The sequence below is a fragment of the Sturnus vulgaris genome, chromosome 19 (genome assembly GCF_052056855.1).
Source record: "Sturnus vulgaris isolate bStuVul1 chromosome 19, bStuVul1.hap1, whole genome shotgun sequence".
Classification (NCBI taxonomy): domain Eukaryota; kingdom Metazoa; phylum Chordata; class Aves; order Passeriformes; family Sturnidae; genus Sturnus; species Sturnus vulgaris.
In genome coordinates, this window is record NC_142261.1 from 12,108,671 (window position 1) to 12,123,180 (window position 14,510).

Sequence of the window (14,510 nt, forward strand, 5' to 3'; positions counted from 1 at the left end):
GCTCCTGCCTTCCCTAGCAGACACCTGTCTTTCAAACCACGACAGCAGGGAAAAACCAGACCTCCCCAGTCTGTTCCATCTCAAGTGCCATGGTTTCCACCTTTCCCCTTTCCTCCCATCCTTCAAATCAGGTTAAATATCCCCAGCTTCCTGAGCATTAAGATTTACAAGCCTCAAATCCTTCCCAGCTGGGCTGTGCCTGTAAATGTCAGGAGATCTGGCACTGGGAGAGTTTAAAGCCAAGCTTTGTCCAGAGCTCCTCCTGCCCACCAGGAACGAGGTCCAGGGATGGAGAGCATCCCTTGTGAAGGGCTTGTTCCTCCCAGCAGCAGAGCCAAACATTAAATATTGGCAAAACCCAGCACGGAAATCTATTATAAAATCAAAGTAAACCCCAATATTTAGTCCATGCACTAAAGTTATCCATGAATAAACAGCTGAAGTGCCTTGGATATTTTTTCCCATCCCTTGCTCTCATGCCTTCCCTATTAATTAGTGCCAGGGAGTATGTTCCTGTCATTAAAACCTGTTTTCCACAGAGTAAAAAGAGCAACTTTCATTTAATCTTCAATATTTCAGGTAAAGACAGAGACTGGGTTTATCTCCACCCCTCCCCACCACCACCAGCAGCTCCAGGGAAGGGTTTAGGAGATGCTCCCTCTCCAGCAGAAACATTCCAGGATCCTCTGCTCCAAAGGCACCTTCCACAAATTGATTCTCTTTACACAGTTCTGCCAAGGTCAGATTAATTCCTAATGTTCCTCAATGTTCTCCTTGGTCTTCCCAGCAAGGACATAAATCATGGCCACACAGGCCTGGTGGCATCACCAGTGGCACCCTGGAAAATTGAAGTCACCCTGGCATGACAAGAGAGGGGACAGAACCGAGCCTGGAGCATCCCAGGGAGCAAATCCCAGACTCCTTGCACAGGCTCTGAGAGCCACGTTGGAGCTTTTAACTGGAAACCCGAGGAATCTTGGAAAAGCTGCACCAAATCCCCCTCACAAGCCAGTGTGAGCTCAAAGCCCAGGCAAACTCCAGCTTAAATCCTCTCTCCTTTCTCCCAAACAATATTCCCAGCCACCAGGAGCCCCAGGCAGCTGCCTGCAGTGTGCTGATCCCCTGCTTCCATTCCAGACTCAGTGAGCACCTGCAGCCTTGGGAAGCATCAATAAGCATTCAAATCCCCCTCTTTTTTTTCCTCAGGAGGAGCAGCCAAAATCCTAAAATGTGGGAGTTTCTGCTTTCATGGGTGGCTGGAGCCATTTTAGCAGGATTAGGAAAGGATTTTATCCTTGGAAGGCCCCCATGGGTGGCTGAGGCTTTACTTCTGTTCCTGCTCTGGGGGCCAGGACCCAGAGCTCCAAGGAGCTGAGTTTACCCAGGCCTGGCTTTGTCACATTCCCCACCAGCAAGAACAACTCATTTTTCCAAGGACCAGGGAGTTTTTCCAGCTCTTTCATTCCCAGGATTTCGCTGCTGTTTCCCACCCTCCATTAAGCAGCGCTCAAAGCACCAAGGCTCACGCCGGCTCCTGCCCCAATTAAGATGGATGTTAATTGTCCCCAGCGCTCATTACCCAAGAGAAAAGCCATTAGTGGCTCTGATGGAACCGTTCCTTGCACCTCCCACTGCTGAAAAATGTTGGATTTCAGATTTTCTGTCGCATTAAGAGACAACTCGGGAATCATGGAATGGTTTGGGGTGGGAAGGGACCTTAAATCCCATCCAGAGCCACCCCCTGCCATGGGCAGGGACACCTCCCACTGTCCCAGGCTGCTCCAGCCTGGCCTTGGACACTGCCAGGGATGGAGTGGCCACAGCTACTCTGGGAATTCCATCCCAGCCCCTCCTCACCCTCCCAGGGAACAATTCCTTCCCAATATCCCATCCAGCCCTGCCCTCTGGCAGTGGAAGCCATTCCCTGTGTCCTGTCCCTCCATCCCTTGTCCCCAGTCCCTCTCCAGCTCTCCTGGAGCAGCTTCAGGCCCTGGAAGGAGCTCTGAGTTCTCCCTAGAATGTTCTCTTCTCTAGTCTCAATCCCATTGTTTTCATCATTGATGAAGATATTAAACAGTGCTGGTCCCATTTATCCATAAAAATGGTTAATACAGGAAAAATCAGATTTTTAACCCAAACTCTCCCACCCTCAGCCAGCTGCTGCCTCAGTTTCCCCTTCCACTTCTTTCCTTGTGGGCCGTGCTGTTTGGATGGGGAAATTTCTTTCTGCTAATGAGACGATCCCTGAATATCACAGGCAATCAGGAAGGAAAACGTCGGGATGGGGAAAAATAAAAATAAACCCGGCTATAAATAACGCCCTTCCGGCAGCGCCGGTGCACGACGTGGTGAAGCCCCTTCCCAGGGACACACAGCTGCTCCCAGACGTGCAGGGAAACAGAGATTTCTGCAACAACCACAAGGATTTGCTGGGATTTTGTGGGAAAAACGGCCTCGAGTGGCCACTTGTGGGCTCCCAGAAGAAAAGTGGCCTTTTCCACACACAGGAAGTCCTGCCCTGGGAATGGGGCACAGGGCAAGTGAGGAGATGCTGATATCCTGGGTTTAGAGGCATAATCCTCTCCTCAGGCAGCTGGGAATGATTTTCCCCCATTCCAAGCAAAGCCTAATTTAAAGTTATTCCCATAAACCTGCCAGGAAAACTGGGGTCCCTTTGGGAAAGTCTTTTTGGAAGAGTGATGTTCCCCCAGTGGCACCTCCTGGACCATTCCCAGTATCCTAAACCATTCCCAGTATCCTGGACCATTCCCACCCAGGCCCCATTTTCTTCTTCCCAGCCTCATTCCCTACAACACACAAGCAGCAGCTCTCTCATGGCAGAAAAGTCCCCAGGGCTGTCCTATCCCTTAGGAAAAACCTGAAACGTGAATGGGAGGGAAACTCCCACGTGGTGAGAAGGCTTTTCCCCACAGGACATGGCCAGAGACTTCCCAAAAATGTTCAGCCAAGGATAGACCAGACAAGGAGTGCCAGCACAAGAGCAAGGAATCCTTGGATATAGATCAGACATAAGGAAAAGTTTTCCACAGTGAGGGTGGGCAGGCCCTGGCACAGGGTGCCCAGAGCAGCTGTGGCTGCCCCTGGATCCCTGGAAGTGTCCAAGGAAGGCTGGACAGGGCTTGGAGCAGCCTGGGACAGTGGGAGGTGTCCCTGCCCATGGCAGGGGTGGGATGGGATGAGATTTAAGTTCCCTTCCAACCCCAACTATTCCAAAATCCTATGATTCCTGTGGTGTCACAGAACAGTGTAACAGAGTCCAACAGGAAGGTCCAAAGTAGGAAAATTGTGTCTGGGAGTTACCTCTGAGCTATGGGATATGTACTCACACAATCCTGGGCTTCCCAAAAATCCTCTGCGACTGAGCTGAGCCCCATCAGTTTTCCTGCACCCCAGAAATCCCAGCAGGAGAAATCTAAAAGGTTTCCAGTTGCAATTGTAAAATTGTCATTGAATCACGGAATGGTTTGGATTGGAAGGGACCTTAAAGCCCATCCCATTCCAGGTGGAAGTGACACCTTCCACTATCCCAGGCTGCTCCAAGCCCCAATGTCCAACCTGGCTGTGGACACTTCCAGGGATCCAGGGGCAGCCACAGCTGCTCTGGGCACCCTGTGCCAGGGCCTGCCCACCCTCCCAGGGAACAATTCCTTCCCAATATCCCATCCAGCCCTACTGTCCTTTGGTTTAAAGCTGATCTTGGTTCAACTTTTGAAGGATGCAGATAAAAGTGGGTTGTAGGAACAAACAAAAGATGCCTGGAAATGTTGTGAGCTTGGGTAATATTTTGGGCAATTTAATAAATTTACATTTTAACCTTAAAAAATAGGACCAATTGCAGCTGGAAGAGGAACAGGACGAGCAGAGCTCCACGTTCCTCACATTAATTCACCAGGATGCAGCAGCACACAGACTGATTTTGTCCAGCTGTCAAAAATGGCACCTTTCTGCTTTTATAGAAAGACCCATTAGAACAGAAAATGGAAAACATTCCATGGCTCGAAAAAAAAATTAAAAAAAAAAATAAAAAATCCAAGAATACATTTCCCAGGTTTTGCTATTGAATAGCTCTGAAAAGCTGAGCAAATGGGGGCTGCAAAGGGACGGCGGAGCGGGATGGAGACGCCACCTTTTCCTTTGGGAACACAGTGTGACACATGGATGGGGGCTCTGACTCATCCATCAATACATGTGTTTGCACACTTTTCCAAAAGCTTTTGGCCTGGAGCTACCCAATAGATGGAAATGCTGCAGAATTTTCCCCAGATGGCTCATTTTTGGTCCTGAATAAAAGGCATCGTTTTTCCAGTCACCAGCTGGGGAGAACCGGCCCCGCTTTGGAGTCACCCTGACCCCAGAGGGTGAAACTCCCAAGGCAAACACAATCCATGAACCCACAGGAGCAGGGAGCAAGGGATGAGGTAACACAAATTTGGGGTGAAATCCTTTTGTTTTGGGCAATGAGGGAGCAGAGCACCTGCAGAGCCCATCCGGGATCGGGGACTGGGAGGTGCCACTTTCAAGGGAAAATGAGGAGCATTAGGAAAAGATGATGCAATATTTCATCACTGATGGCTGTTGGAAGCGGTGCCATTCCACGGCTGCCAGGAGGAAAATTCAACCTCACCTTGGGGAAATTTCCCCAGGAGGAAATAACCCGGGGTGGGATGAAAAGCAGGACCATGTCCAGTCCCATGGCTGAAAGCATGGTCTGGAGGTGAAGGAAATCATGGAATTCCCTGGAATGAATGTATTCACTGTGAAAACAGCTGCTCTGGGAGCAGTTGCAGCCTCTTTGCCTCCAAGCCAGGTGGGATTTTTTGCCCAACCAAGCATGGATTACACCAGGAGACTCAGTGCTGCATTTCCATTGGGAATGTGGGTGAGGGCAGATATTTGGGAAGGCCTCGGGACCAAGAAATCTGTGGAGGTGTTGGGTGGTTTGGGAGCCCCCAAATCTCAGCTTGCTCCCCTGAAAGCTGCAAGGAGCCTCCCAGTCTTCCAGTTCTTAGAGGGGCTCCAGGAGAGCTGGAGAGGGACTGGGGACAAGGGATGGAGGGACAGGACACAGGGAATGGCTTCCACTGCCAGAGGGCAGGGCTGGATGGGATATTGGGAAGGAATTGTTCCCTGGGAGGGTGGGCAGGCCCTGGCACAGGGTGCCCAGAGCAGCTGTGGCTGCCCCTGGATCCCTGAAGTGTCCAAGGCCAGGCTGGAATAACCTGGGATAGAGGAAGGTGCCATGGCAGGGCAGTGACTGGATGGGCTTTAAGGTCCCTCCCAGCCCAAGCCAAACCATTCCATGATTCCATGGTGCTTCCTGCACCTGGATAAAACAAACCATTCCTGTCTGGAGCTCCCCTCCTACAGAAGAACGACCTGCCTGGACATACTTTGGCTTTGCTGTGTCCTTCACAGCACAAACCAGACCCCATGGAGAACATGGATACAGCCCATGGAGATCATGGATAGAACCCATGGAGAACATGGATACAGCCCATGGAGATCATGGATACAGCCCATGGAGATCATGGATAGAGCCCATGGAGAACATGGATACAGCCCATGGAGATCATGGATACAGCCCATGGAGACCATCCCTTCCTTAGGGCAGGAAACTCAGCCCAACCGTGTGAATGCTGGTGAGAGGCAGGGAAAAAAGCAGTTTGAGTTTTCCCAAGCTACTCAAAGGAAAACAGAAAGGAAAGAATTAATAACATCACCCTAGGACAAAAGTGTAGCACTTGGTGTTGTAAACAAAAAAAGTGCCTGAAAAATGTAACATTTTACTAAAAGCATGTTTGTTTACAAGAGGTGTTGCCTTCCTTAGGCCAATGAGCTTATTCTATCCTTGGTTCAGAGAACCAGCCTTTAAAAACGTGCCTCCTCCTGCAATAAATCACTTCTTGTGCTGGCTAGATGAAGCCTGTGTTGCTGTATTTTTTTTTTTTTTCACCGCTCCCTAACCTTACAGCGACACAACAACGCCGCTGAGGAGAAAAAAACCAAAACTTTGGACCGGGAAAACAAACGTTTGGTCAGAAGAAACGATTCCAACCTGGTGATGATGGCGAGGTGGGGAGGGCTCATGCAGGCCCCCATGAAGAGCACCACGTTCTCGTGCCGGGTCTGCCTGTAGGCCATGACCTCCCTCTTGAAGGCCTTGAGCTGCTCCTCGTTGTCGCGCTCGATGTCGATGAGGCGGATGGCCACCTCCCCGTGCCAGCGCCCGTGGAACACCTGCCCGAAGCGGCCCTTGCCGATGAGCTCCCCGATCTCCAGCTGCTCGAAGGGGATGTCCCACTCCTGCAGGAAGATGCTGGTCTGGCTGGCCTTGCGCGGGAAGTTGCGCGCCGACAGCAGCGACAGGTTCATCTCCTCGAAGTCGTCCTCGGATTCCTGCACCTCCTCGGCGCCTTCCTCGTTCTGCGGTGGGCAAAGGGCATGGGGGGACAATCAAACAGGGAGGAAACCGTGGGGAAAACACCACTGATCCAAGCCCTGCTCGCCCAGACCCAGAGGAACCAGGCAGGCGCCTCCCAACGCCAATGGAGCGGCCCCATTCTGCACAAAGTTGGCAGAATCCCAGATTTTCACAGAATCACGGGCACCTTCAGGTGGGAAAAGCTCTCTGAGACTGACCCCACTGTAGCCATGGAAAGGGGTTTTAACCCTTTAAGTGAGGCAGAAATAAGATGCACAGCTACATGGTCATCTTTCATGACAGGAAGAAAGAGCCAAGTTTATTCACAAACACACTTGGTTTTATAGCAGGACTGCAACTCCAAGAGTAGAGAAAAGGTGATTGGTTCAGCGAGAAGACACCCCATTGCCAGGGCCTGGGCACACACCACAACAGGTGTTCTATCTTTCTTATTAATTCTTTTTTATTTTGACCAAATTATCACCCTGGGAGAAATTCTCCCTAGCCTTGAGCTGGACCAGCTCATGGGCTGGGAACAGAGCTGAGAAGCTCCAGCCTGGAATATTTTTCAGGCTGTAATTTTCTTCCTTTCTCAATATGTGTCCCACACCCCAGCCCTTCCCCAGCACGGCCAATGCCACCACAAACCCTTGTCCCCAAGTGCCCCATAGGGCTTTAAATCCCTCCAGAGCTGGGGACTCCACCACTTCCCTGTGGAGCCATTTATTTACCCCGGGGCTGAATTTAAGATTGTGACTCATCGGAGATTTAATTAATTTGTCTTAAAACAGTTTCATCCTCCCCTGGCTGAGCTCTGCTCTGCTAATTCCCATTATTCCCAGACCCCTTGATGGTCCATTTAGACTTCTTACAGGATTTACAGCATCCTTTAAAAGCTCCATCGTCATCTTTCCTCTCCCCTCCTTCCCTTCCACTGCATTTTTAATGCATCCTAAAAAACCTCAGTCAATTCCAAACTTGAAGCCCAGGAGGGTCCTTCTCCATGGGGTGGGGACACGGATGCCTGGACTTTAATTCAATTATCAGCAATTCCACTGCACAGATGGGAAATGTCTCCATTTCCTAGGAAATGTGCCCCAAGATATCCTTAAAACCAAGGCCCATTAAGCACAGGAGCTGTCTCACCTCCGAGGTGGGCTCCACTTCAATTTGAAGCAATGGGTTTCCTTCCAGGCTGTTAAAAGAATTACAGAATTAACACCATGGAAAAACACTGGGATCTGGGGAGCAGTCCCTCCTCCTGCCCCAGGGATGAAGGGATCAGAGAGGAGAAGGTGTCACTAACCCAGGGAAAGGGACAGATTTACCCCACCCCACAGATTTGAGGAGTTTTCAGGGATTTCTAAGATTTCTTCACAACCAAGACCAGTCAAAGCTGAAGTGCAGAAGGAAAAAAAAAAAGTTTTTCAATCATTTTGGAGAAGTGGAGGGTTCAAAGATGCTCTCCCTGCACTAAAGCACCCAACTCTGACTGGTTTTCCAGGTTTTTTTCCTTCCCTCTTCACTCAGCACCTCCCAATCTCCAGGTCCATGACCAGGGTCTCACTGCTCCTGACAATTAACAGGGAATTAGGGAAATTCTGAATGAGGGATCAGCTGGAACACCTCAGGTGGTTTCAAACATCATATAAATATATCATAAATAATTATTATTGATCACATATATAACAAAATCCCTTCCCAGGGGAATTCTGCTCCCCAGGCCACTCTGACACGGTGACCCTGCAAGTCCTGTCCCATTCCACAGCCATGAAAGACTAAAGATCCCAGGATCCTACACTAAAGGAGTCAATCCTGGTATTTTGAGCAGCTTGGGAATTCCAGGTGGCTGCAAATCGTCTCCATGGATGGGTGGTTTGCAGGAGCAGCCAGCTCCTCATTGCCATCCCAGGCACGAATTCCTGTCTCCCGAGGATCCAGAGGTGTTTTTAACCCAGCCAAGCCCAGGATGGCTCCCATGGGACGTTTTCAGTGGGGGAAGCCAGTGGGAATCACAGATTTTGGATATTGGAAGCTGTTCCTCCCAAAAAAAAATCCTATGTCTTGACATCTTCCTTTAGGCAGGGGGGGGGAAAAAAAAAGGAAAAAAGGTTTTGACTTCCCCATTTTTCCATGAATTCCCAAGGGACTGTGGTTCCATCCTTTGCTTCACTGGATCCTCAATGGAATTTGGAGAGAGTGGATTAGCCAGCCACAAAGTGGAGCCAGACCTGATCCTTTAAACCCCTGGCTTGTGAAATCCTTCAAAAATAGCCTTCAGAGAAAGGATCAGGAAGGGCCCAGCAGTGGAATCTGCTGCTGGAGCAGCACAGGCACCAGGACATCAAGGAATGATGGATTTAGGCTCGACCTGCTGGGGAGGGATTGTTCTAACACTGATGATTTTCCCAATTTTCAGCCCAAAGTTTATTGAGCTTGAAATACTGGAAGTGGTAAAGGTATCCTGGTTATCTACTTTTAATTTAATTATAATTGAATTAATCCCTTGGGCTTGGGATTTTTTGGACTGAAATCCCTTTTTTTTTGTTTGTTTTTTTTTTTCCCCTAGTGAAGAGATGTGGGTTATAAATGAACCCCCTGCCCTCCTTTTCAACCTTCCAGAGCTCCAGGGTCTCACCAGGGGCACCCGAGCCCCCGAGGCCAGGGGAGCACCCCTGGGGCCCTGGAGGATTTGGGGTGCAGAGGAAGGGGATGGGAAGGGGGAGTCACTCACATGGGGTTGGAGGTGACGGGGTGCAGGACGACCTGTGGGGCTCGGGTCGGCGTCTCAGGCACCACATCTGGGAACGAGAGAGAGGAGTCAGAGACCTCTGGGAATTGAATTTCCCACCTTTCACCCCCAGGTCTGGTTCAGTGACACCCCAAGTAGGGCTGGGTGTCACTTAGGGCCACCCAATCCTGCAGCATCAATAGGCTTTGAGGAGAAATCCCACCCCAGCATGACCTCTCCAGCACAAATCCAGGGGTTTGAAGAGCTGGCCATGCACCCAGGAGAAATCCCAGCATCCAAGGAAAACCTTCTGGAGAGCCTTACCTGGGAAAATGAACTGCTGCTTGTACTTGTAGTAATGGGAGGCTGGAAAAGAGGAAAAAGAGTTCAACACTGACCTGTGGAGCTGGAAAAGCTCCAACCTGTGCCCAGTTCTTCACCAGGAAACCTCAACCCCAGTTGTGTGAACCCCTCCTGTGTGATCCAACCTCTCCCACTTCCATATCCCCAGATGGAATATTCCAAAATGGCACGTAGGATGCCCAAGCCAAAACACTAAGACCTTTGCTGGATTATAATTTGATTTTTCTCCCCACATCAACTCTTCTGCACCATTTGGAGAGCGTTGATGTCATCCATGAAGTCACTGCTGGGATTTGGACACCAGTTTGCCACCAGGCTTTGAGTGCTGGCCCTCAGGTGGAATTTGGGAACCTCTTGGCATCATGGAGACACCAAGTGATGGGTTTGGAAGCACTGCCCATTTGTGCCACGTTCCACCCTTTTCTCCCTTGCTCTGGAGCCGTGTCCTTCCTGGAAGGAGCCCCAGGAGCCACTGTCCAAAGCCAGAGCTCAGAGAGGCTCTGGGTGTTGGGAACATCCACTGGCTCCCATCTCCAGCCCAAGGACTGATCCCATTCCGTGGGCAGGCAGGTCATGGGTGTGAAGAACTCGGAGCTGCTGAGGTCACCAGAGGTTGGCACCAGCTCAGAAGTCACCTTCTTGTCCCCAAGACCCCAAGGGCCATCCCTCAGCTTCCCCCCTCCAGCTTGGAGACCCCAAAGTGTGACCTCAGCCCTGCAGCAGGACCTGAGCCAACATCAAAGGAGCCTGGATGGTAATTCTGGCAGGAAAAGGTCATCATGTCACAATTTCCAAGCTCAAATCCTAATCCCTAGATGAGCACCTTGATGGGATAAACCACAGAAAACTTCCTGGCTGGGAAGATGAAAGCAGGGCAAGTCCTGCTTTAGATCCCATTCTGCTCCTCATGGGAATAAAACAGGGAGCAAACAACCCCCAGGGATGCCAGGGTCTGATCCTGACCTGCTCTGGCTCTGCCAGGTGGGAATGTGTTCCAGGTTCCCAAAGTGGGGGTGAAATCCGTGGTTTCTGTTTCAAACCCCATGAAATAATGTCCCAAAAAACCCCACAGGGAGGTGTCTGCTCCAGGAGTGACCCATGATGGGGTCACCAAAGGCTGGATCCCCCAGGTGGATTGGGATGCTGAGACCCCAGGGTACTTTGGTTTGGAAGAACTCCTTGGACTGGATCACATCAGTGTGGAACTCACACCGTGTCCTCCCAAACCTTGGAGGCCCCAGGGTTGTGCCTGGTGAAATCCTGACCCTCTGGATGGGTCCCACCATTCCTGGGAGTGCTCAGAGCTTCCTCCTGCCATTCCAGGATCCTGCTGGAATCCCAGGCATTCCCAAGGACTGCCACCCTCCAGGCACACAAGGACACGATGGGTGGCAGATTCCTGGGCGTTTCCCAGCTTTTGGAAGTGTTTGTTGTTGTGGTGATGGATTCTACCCGGCAACCTCCTCCTCATCTCCCTCCTCCTCCTCCTCTCTGGCTGAAGGCTTGTCAGGATGGAAGCACCACAGTGGAGCACAAAGATCCTGCCTGGTTCCTCTGGAGAAGCCATCCTGACCTTCCTTCTGACCCCACCAGCTCATTAATCCTGGATTTTGGGGGTGCAGGCCCTCAACCTTCCAGCAGCTCCAGCAAAGGGGTCATGAATGGAGCAGGGCCACCAGGACAGCCGGGAGTGCTTCAGCATCCCAGAGATCTCCTCTCCCCTCGCCTGCTCTGTTTTGGGAGCAGGAGGACAATTTCCAGGAATGATGCTGAGCCATTCCCTCCTGGCAGGGAGCTCTCCTGGAGCAGCAGGACATCCCAAAGGAGGGCAGACACGCTGGGACAGGCTTTGATACATCCTCAGCCCAGGAGGAACTTTTTGGGCCATCTTCCATAATTTCTATGTCCTGCAGCCACAGGGACCTCCCTGCTTCTCCCACCATCCCTGAAGGGACAAACCTCCCAAAGGAGATGGATCCCAGGTCCAGATTCCGTGGGACAATCCACATCTGACACTCCCAGAATCATGTCACCCTTCGTGTGCTGCCAGCAAACCTGCTGGGGACCATCAACCCAAAAACATGCCAGGGTCACCCCAGTTTTCCCTCATGGAGGGGTCAGCCCCTGTTTGTGTTTGCACCTGAGTGAAATGCCATACAAAGTCCATGCCTAGGAAGGTTTTGCAGCCTCAAGAGCTGCAGAAGTTGTGCTGGCTCCAACCCTGGAGGTTTCCAAGCCTTGGGCTCTTCTCCAAGCAGGAGATTTGTCCTGAGACTCCCAACCTGAATTATCCCAAACCCAACTTTTCCCCTGATTTCTACTTCCACCTTCTCCGCACCCCAGCGTAAATCCAGGAAGGGAATTAGCTGGAACTGCTCCACATCCCAAGGACACCCCAGAGTCCCTCTCGGGTGGCAGGTGGGGCCAGGGGCAGGGGGTGGCAGTACCTGGCAGGTTGAACTGCTTCTGCTGGCGCGGGCACTGCGGGGACGGGTGCAGGGGGGACGGGGGGGTGGCGCTGGGGGGCAGCGGCGGCGCCGGCGACGACGGCGTGGACGACGTGGTGGACGAGGGGTTGCTGCTGGAATCTGGCTGGTAGGGCACCGGAATGTGGTCCTGAGGGACACGGGGAGGAGGGAAAAGGGAAGGGACAGTCAGAGCAGCGCTGGTGCCACCCCGAGGTGCAAAGGTGACAAGTGACAGCTACACCATCCCACCCCTTGCTTCCCGACGTCCTAAAAAACACCCAGAGCTCCAAAGCTGTCTGCATTCCTCAAAACCATTTCCCACCATAAATTGGCTCCTTTCCCACCCTCCCCCCTCTGAAGGTTCTGAAAATCTGGCTCTGCACAGCCATGGCCACCAAAGCCAGAATTGGGGCCACCACCTTGTGGCTGGGTCCTTGGGGACAGCAAGGTCCTGGAAGCTCCTGATGAGCTCCCCCAGGCCCTTGCAGGGAGCAGAGGGATCTGGAAGGAGCAGCCAATGCATCCCAAGACATTCCTTGACACTTCCCAGTCAAGGTCAGAGATTTTGGGTGCCCACTGGGATGGGTGGGAAGGGACCACCGAGAGCCAACAGGAAGGAAAACCTGCATGGATATCTCAGATCCGAAAAGCAAAAATCAGAATTTCCCCCCCCTTGCTGCCCAACTTGGAGCCACTGAGTAGGGTCTGAGCAGTGCTGAGCATTCCCATCCCCACAGAATTTCCCTCTAAGGTTAAAAATTCTGCACGAGCCTTCCCCAGCAGGTAATTTTGTCCTAATTAATTAATTCTTAAATGAGCTGGGCTTTCCACGAAACTCATATTGGTCATCATTCCATGCTCAGTAATCTTGGTCAGTTAAATTCTGTTTTAAGCAACCAATGAAGGTCACAAAAATAAGATTTCATGGAGGGTTGGAACTAGAGTAATTTAAGGTCTCTTCCAACCCAGGCCATTCCATGATTTTATTCAGGATACCTTTAAAGAAATTATTTAAGAAATACCAAAGTAAGAAGAGAGCCCTGCTGAAATAAGAATATTTATAGGGGAAATTTCAACTTGAATGGGAATGCCTAGGACAAAAGCACCACCCCAAAACAACAAAACCAGAGCAGATCCCTACACCAAGAAATTCCTACAAAGATTTAGGTTTAAAATCAGCATCTCCAGGAGAATCTTGGTACCCAGACTTTTCCCAGAGCCAGAAGATGCCGAGGGCTCAAGGAGCTCATCCAGGCTTTGGGAATTCAGGGTTTTGTTGGTCCATTCCCCATCACATCGGTGATATTCCTCTTTTTGAGCACTTCCAGCCTGCCAACCCCTCACCCTGCCCTTCCTCCAAGGAATTTTCCACTGGAAGCCAACAGGATTTAAATTCCAGCAGAACCAACCCTGTGATGGGTTTATTGTATCAACACAGAGCAGGAGTGAGCCAGGTGCTCTGTCAGGTCTGGCTTGAGCAGCTTTGCCAGGAACAATCAAATCCCAGGCTTGTTTTATTTGCAACAATAAATTTGTTATTTATTGAAGTCTCCACTGGGAGCAGAGACCTCAAATCACCCCAAATTCAGCTTGGACCTGGAGACTCAGAGGTCACAATGGAGCAGGACTGGGACAGCAGGATCCAGACAGTTCTGGAAGTGCTGATCCCATTTTATTTTTAAAAGAAATAACTTAATTGGATGCGTGCCCAGGGAAGGGAAGGGAGCTGGGGAAGGGGCTGGAGCCCCAGGAGAGGCTGAGGGAGCTGGGAAAGGGGCTCAGCCTGGAGAAAAGGAGGCTCAGGGGGGACCTTGTGGCTCTGCACAACTCCCTGACAGGAGGGGACAGCCGGGGGGGTCGGGCTCTGCTCCCAGGGAACAGGGACAGGAGGAGAGGGAACGGCCTCAGGCTGGGCCAGGGCAGGCTCAGGGTGGATATTTGGAACATTCCTTCATGGAAATGATTGTCCAGCCCTGGCACAGCTGCCCAGGGCAGGGGTGGAATCATTCAGCAGCGATGTGGCACTTGGGGACATGGGTGGTGGCCTTGGCAGTGCTGGGGGAACAATGAAACTCAATTTTCTCACAAGATCTTCTCCAGCCTGAAGGATTCCATGATTCTCTGCAGAGCTGGGCATATTTGGGTGCAGGGGGCGGTGTCCCTGTGACAGGGTGTGGGCACGGGGGGCTCAGGGCTCACCTTGTTGAGTTTGTTGGTTTTGGGGAGCGTCTGGCTGACGTGCAGGTCCGAATACCGGGGGGGCTTCCTCAGGGGGTTGTTGATGTCGCAGGGCACCGACTCTGTCCGGACTAACCTTGCTGGATTAAGAAGGGGGAGAGGGAAAAGGGGATGGAGAGGAGGGGAAGAGAGAGGAAAGGACATCAAAGCTCAGCAGGAGCTCTCAGGGTCACCCCGTGCTTGCAAACCGCTCTCCAAAGCGACTCCCACGGCACTTCCAGCCTGGGATGGAGCTGAACTTCGGGATCCTCCTGCATCCCAGCCACAG

General features: G+C 51.5%; 1 protein-coding gene across 4 annotated transcripts in view; it reads right to left on the bottom strand.

Moving 5' to 3' along the window:
• The window catches only part of KSR2 (kinase suppressor of ras 2), an 85,313-nt gene that overhangs the window by 27,805 nt on the left and 42,998 nt on the right, over positions 1-14,510 (bottom strand). For all 4 annotated transcript variants that reach the window (XM_088176126.1, XM_088176124.1, XM_088176127.1 and 1 more), the window contains 6 exons: positions 14,204-14,322; positions 11,984-12,152; positions 9,498-9,539; positions 9,177-9,243; positions 7,589-7,637; positions 6,077-6,444 (listed from right to left, as the gene is read on the bottom strand). In XM_088176126.1, coding sequence (XP_088032252.1) covers positions 6,077-6,444; positions 7,589-7,637; positions 9,177-9,243; positions 9,498-9,539; positions 11,984-12,152; positions 14,204-14,322 — 814 coding nt within the window. The remainder of the gene's footprint in view (positions 1-6,076; positions 6,445-7,588; positions 7,638-9,176; positions 9,244-9,497; positions 9,540-11,983; positions 12,153-14,203; positions 14,323-14,510) is intronic.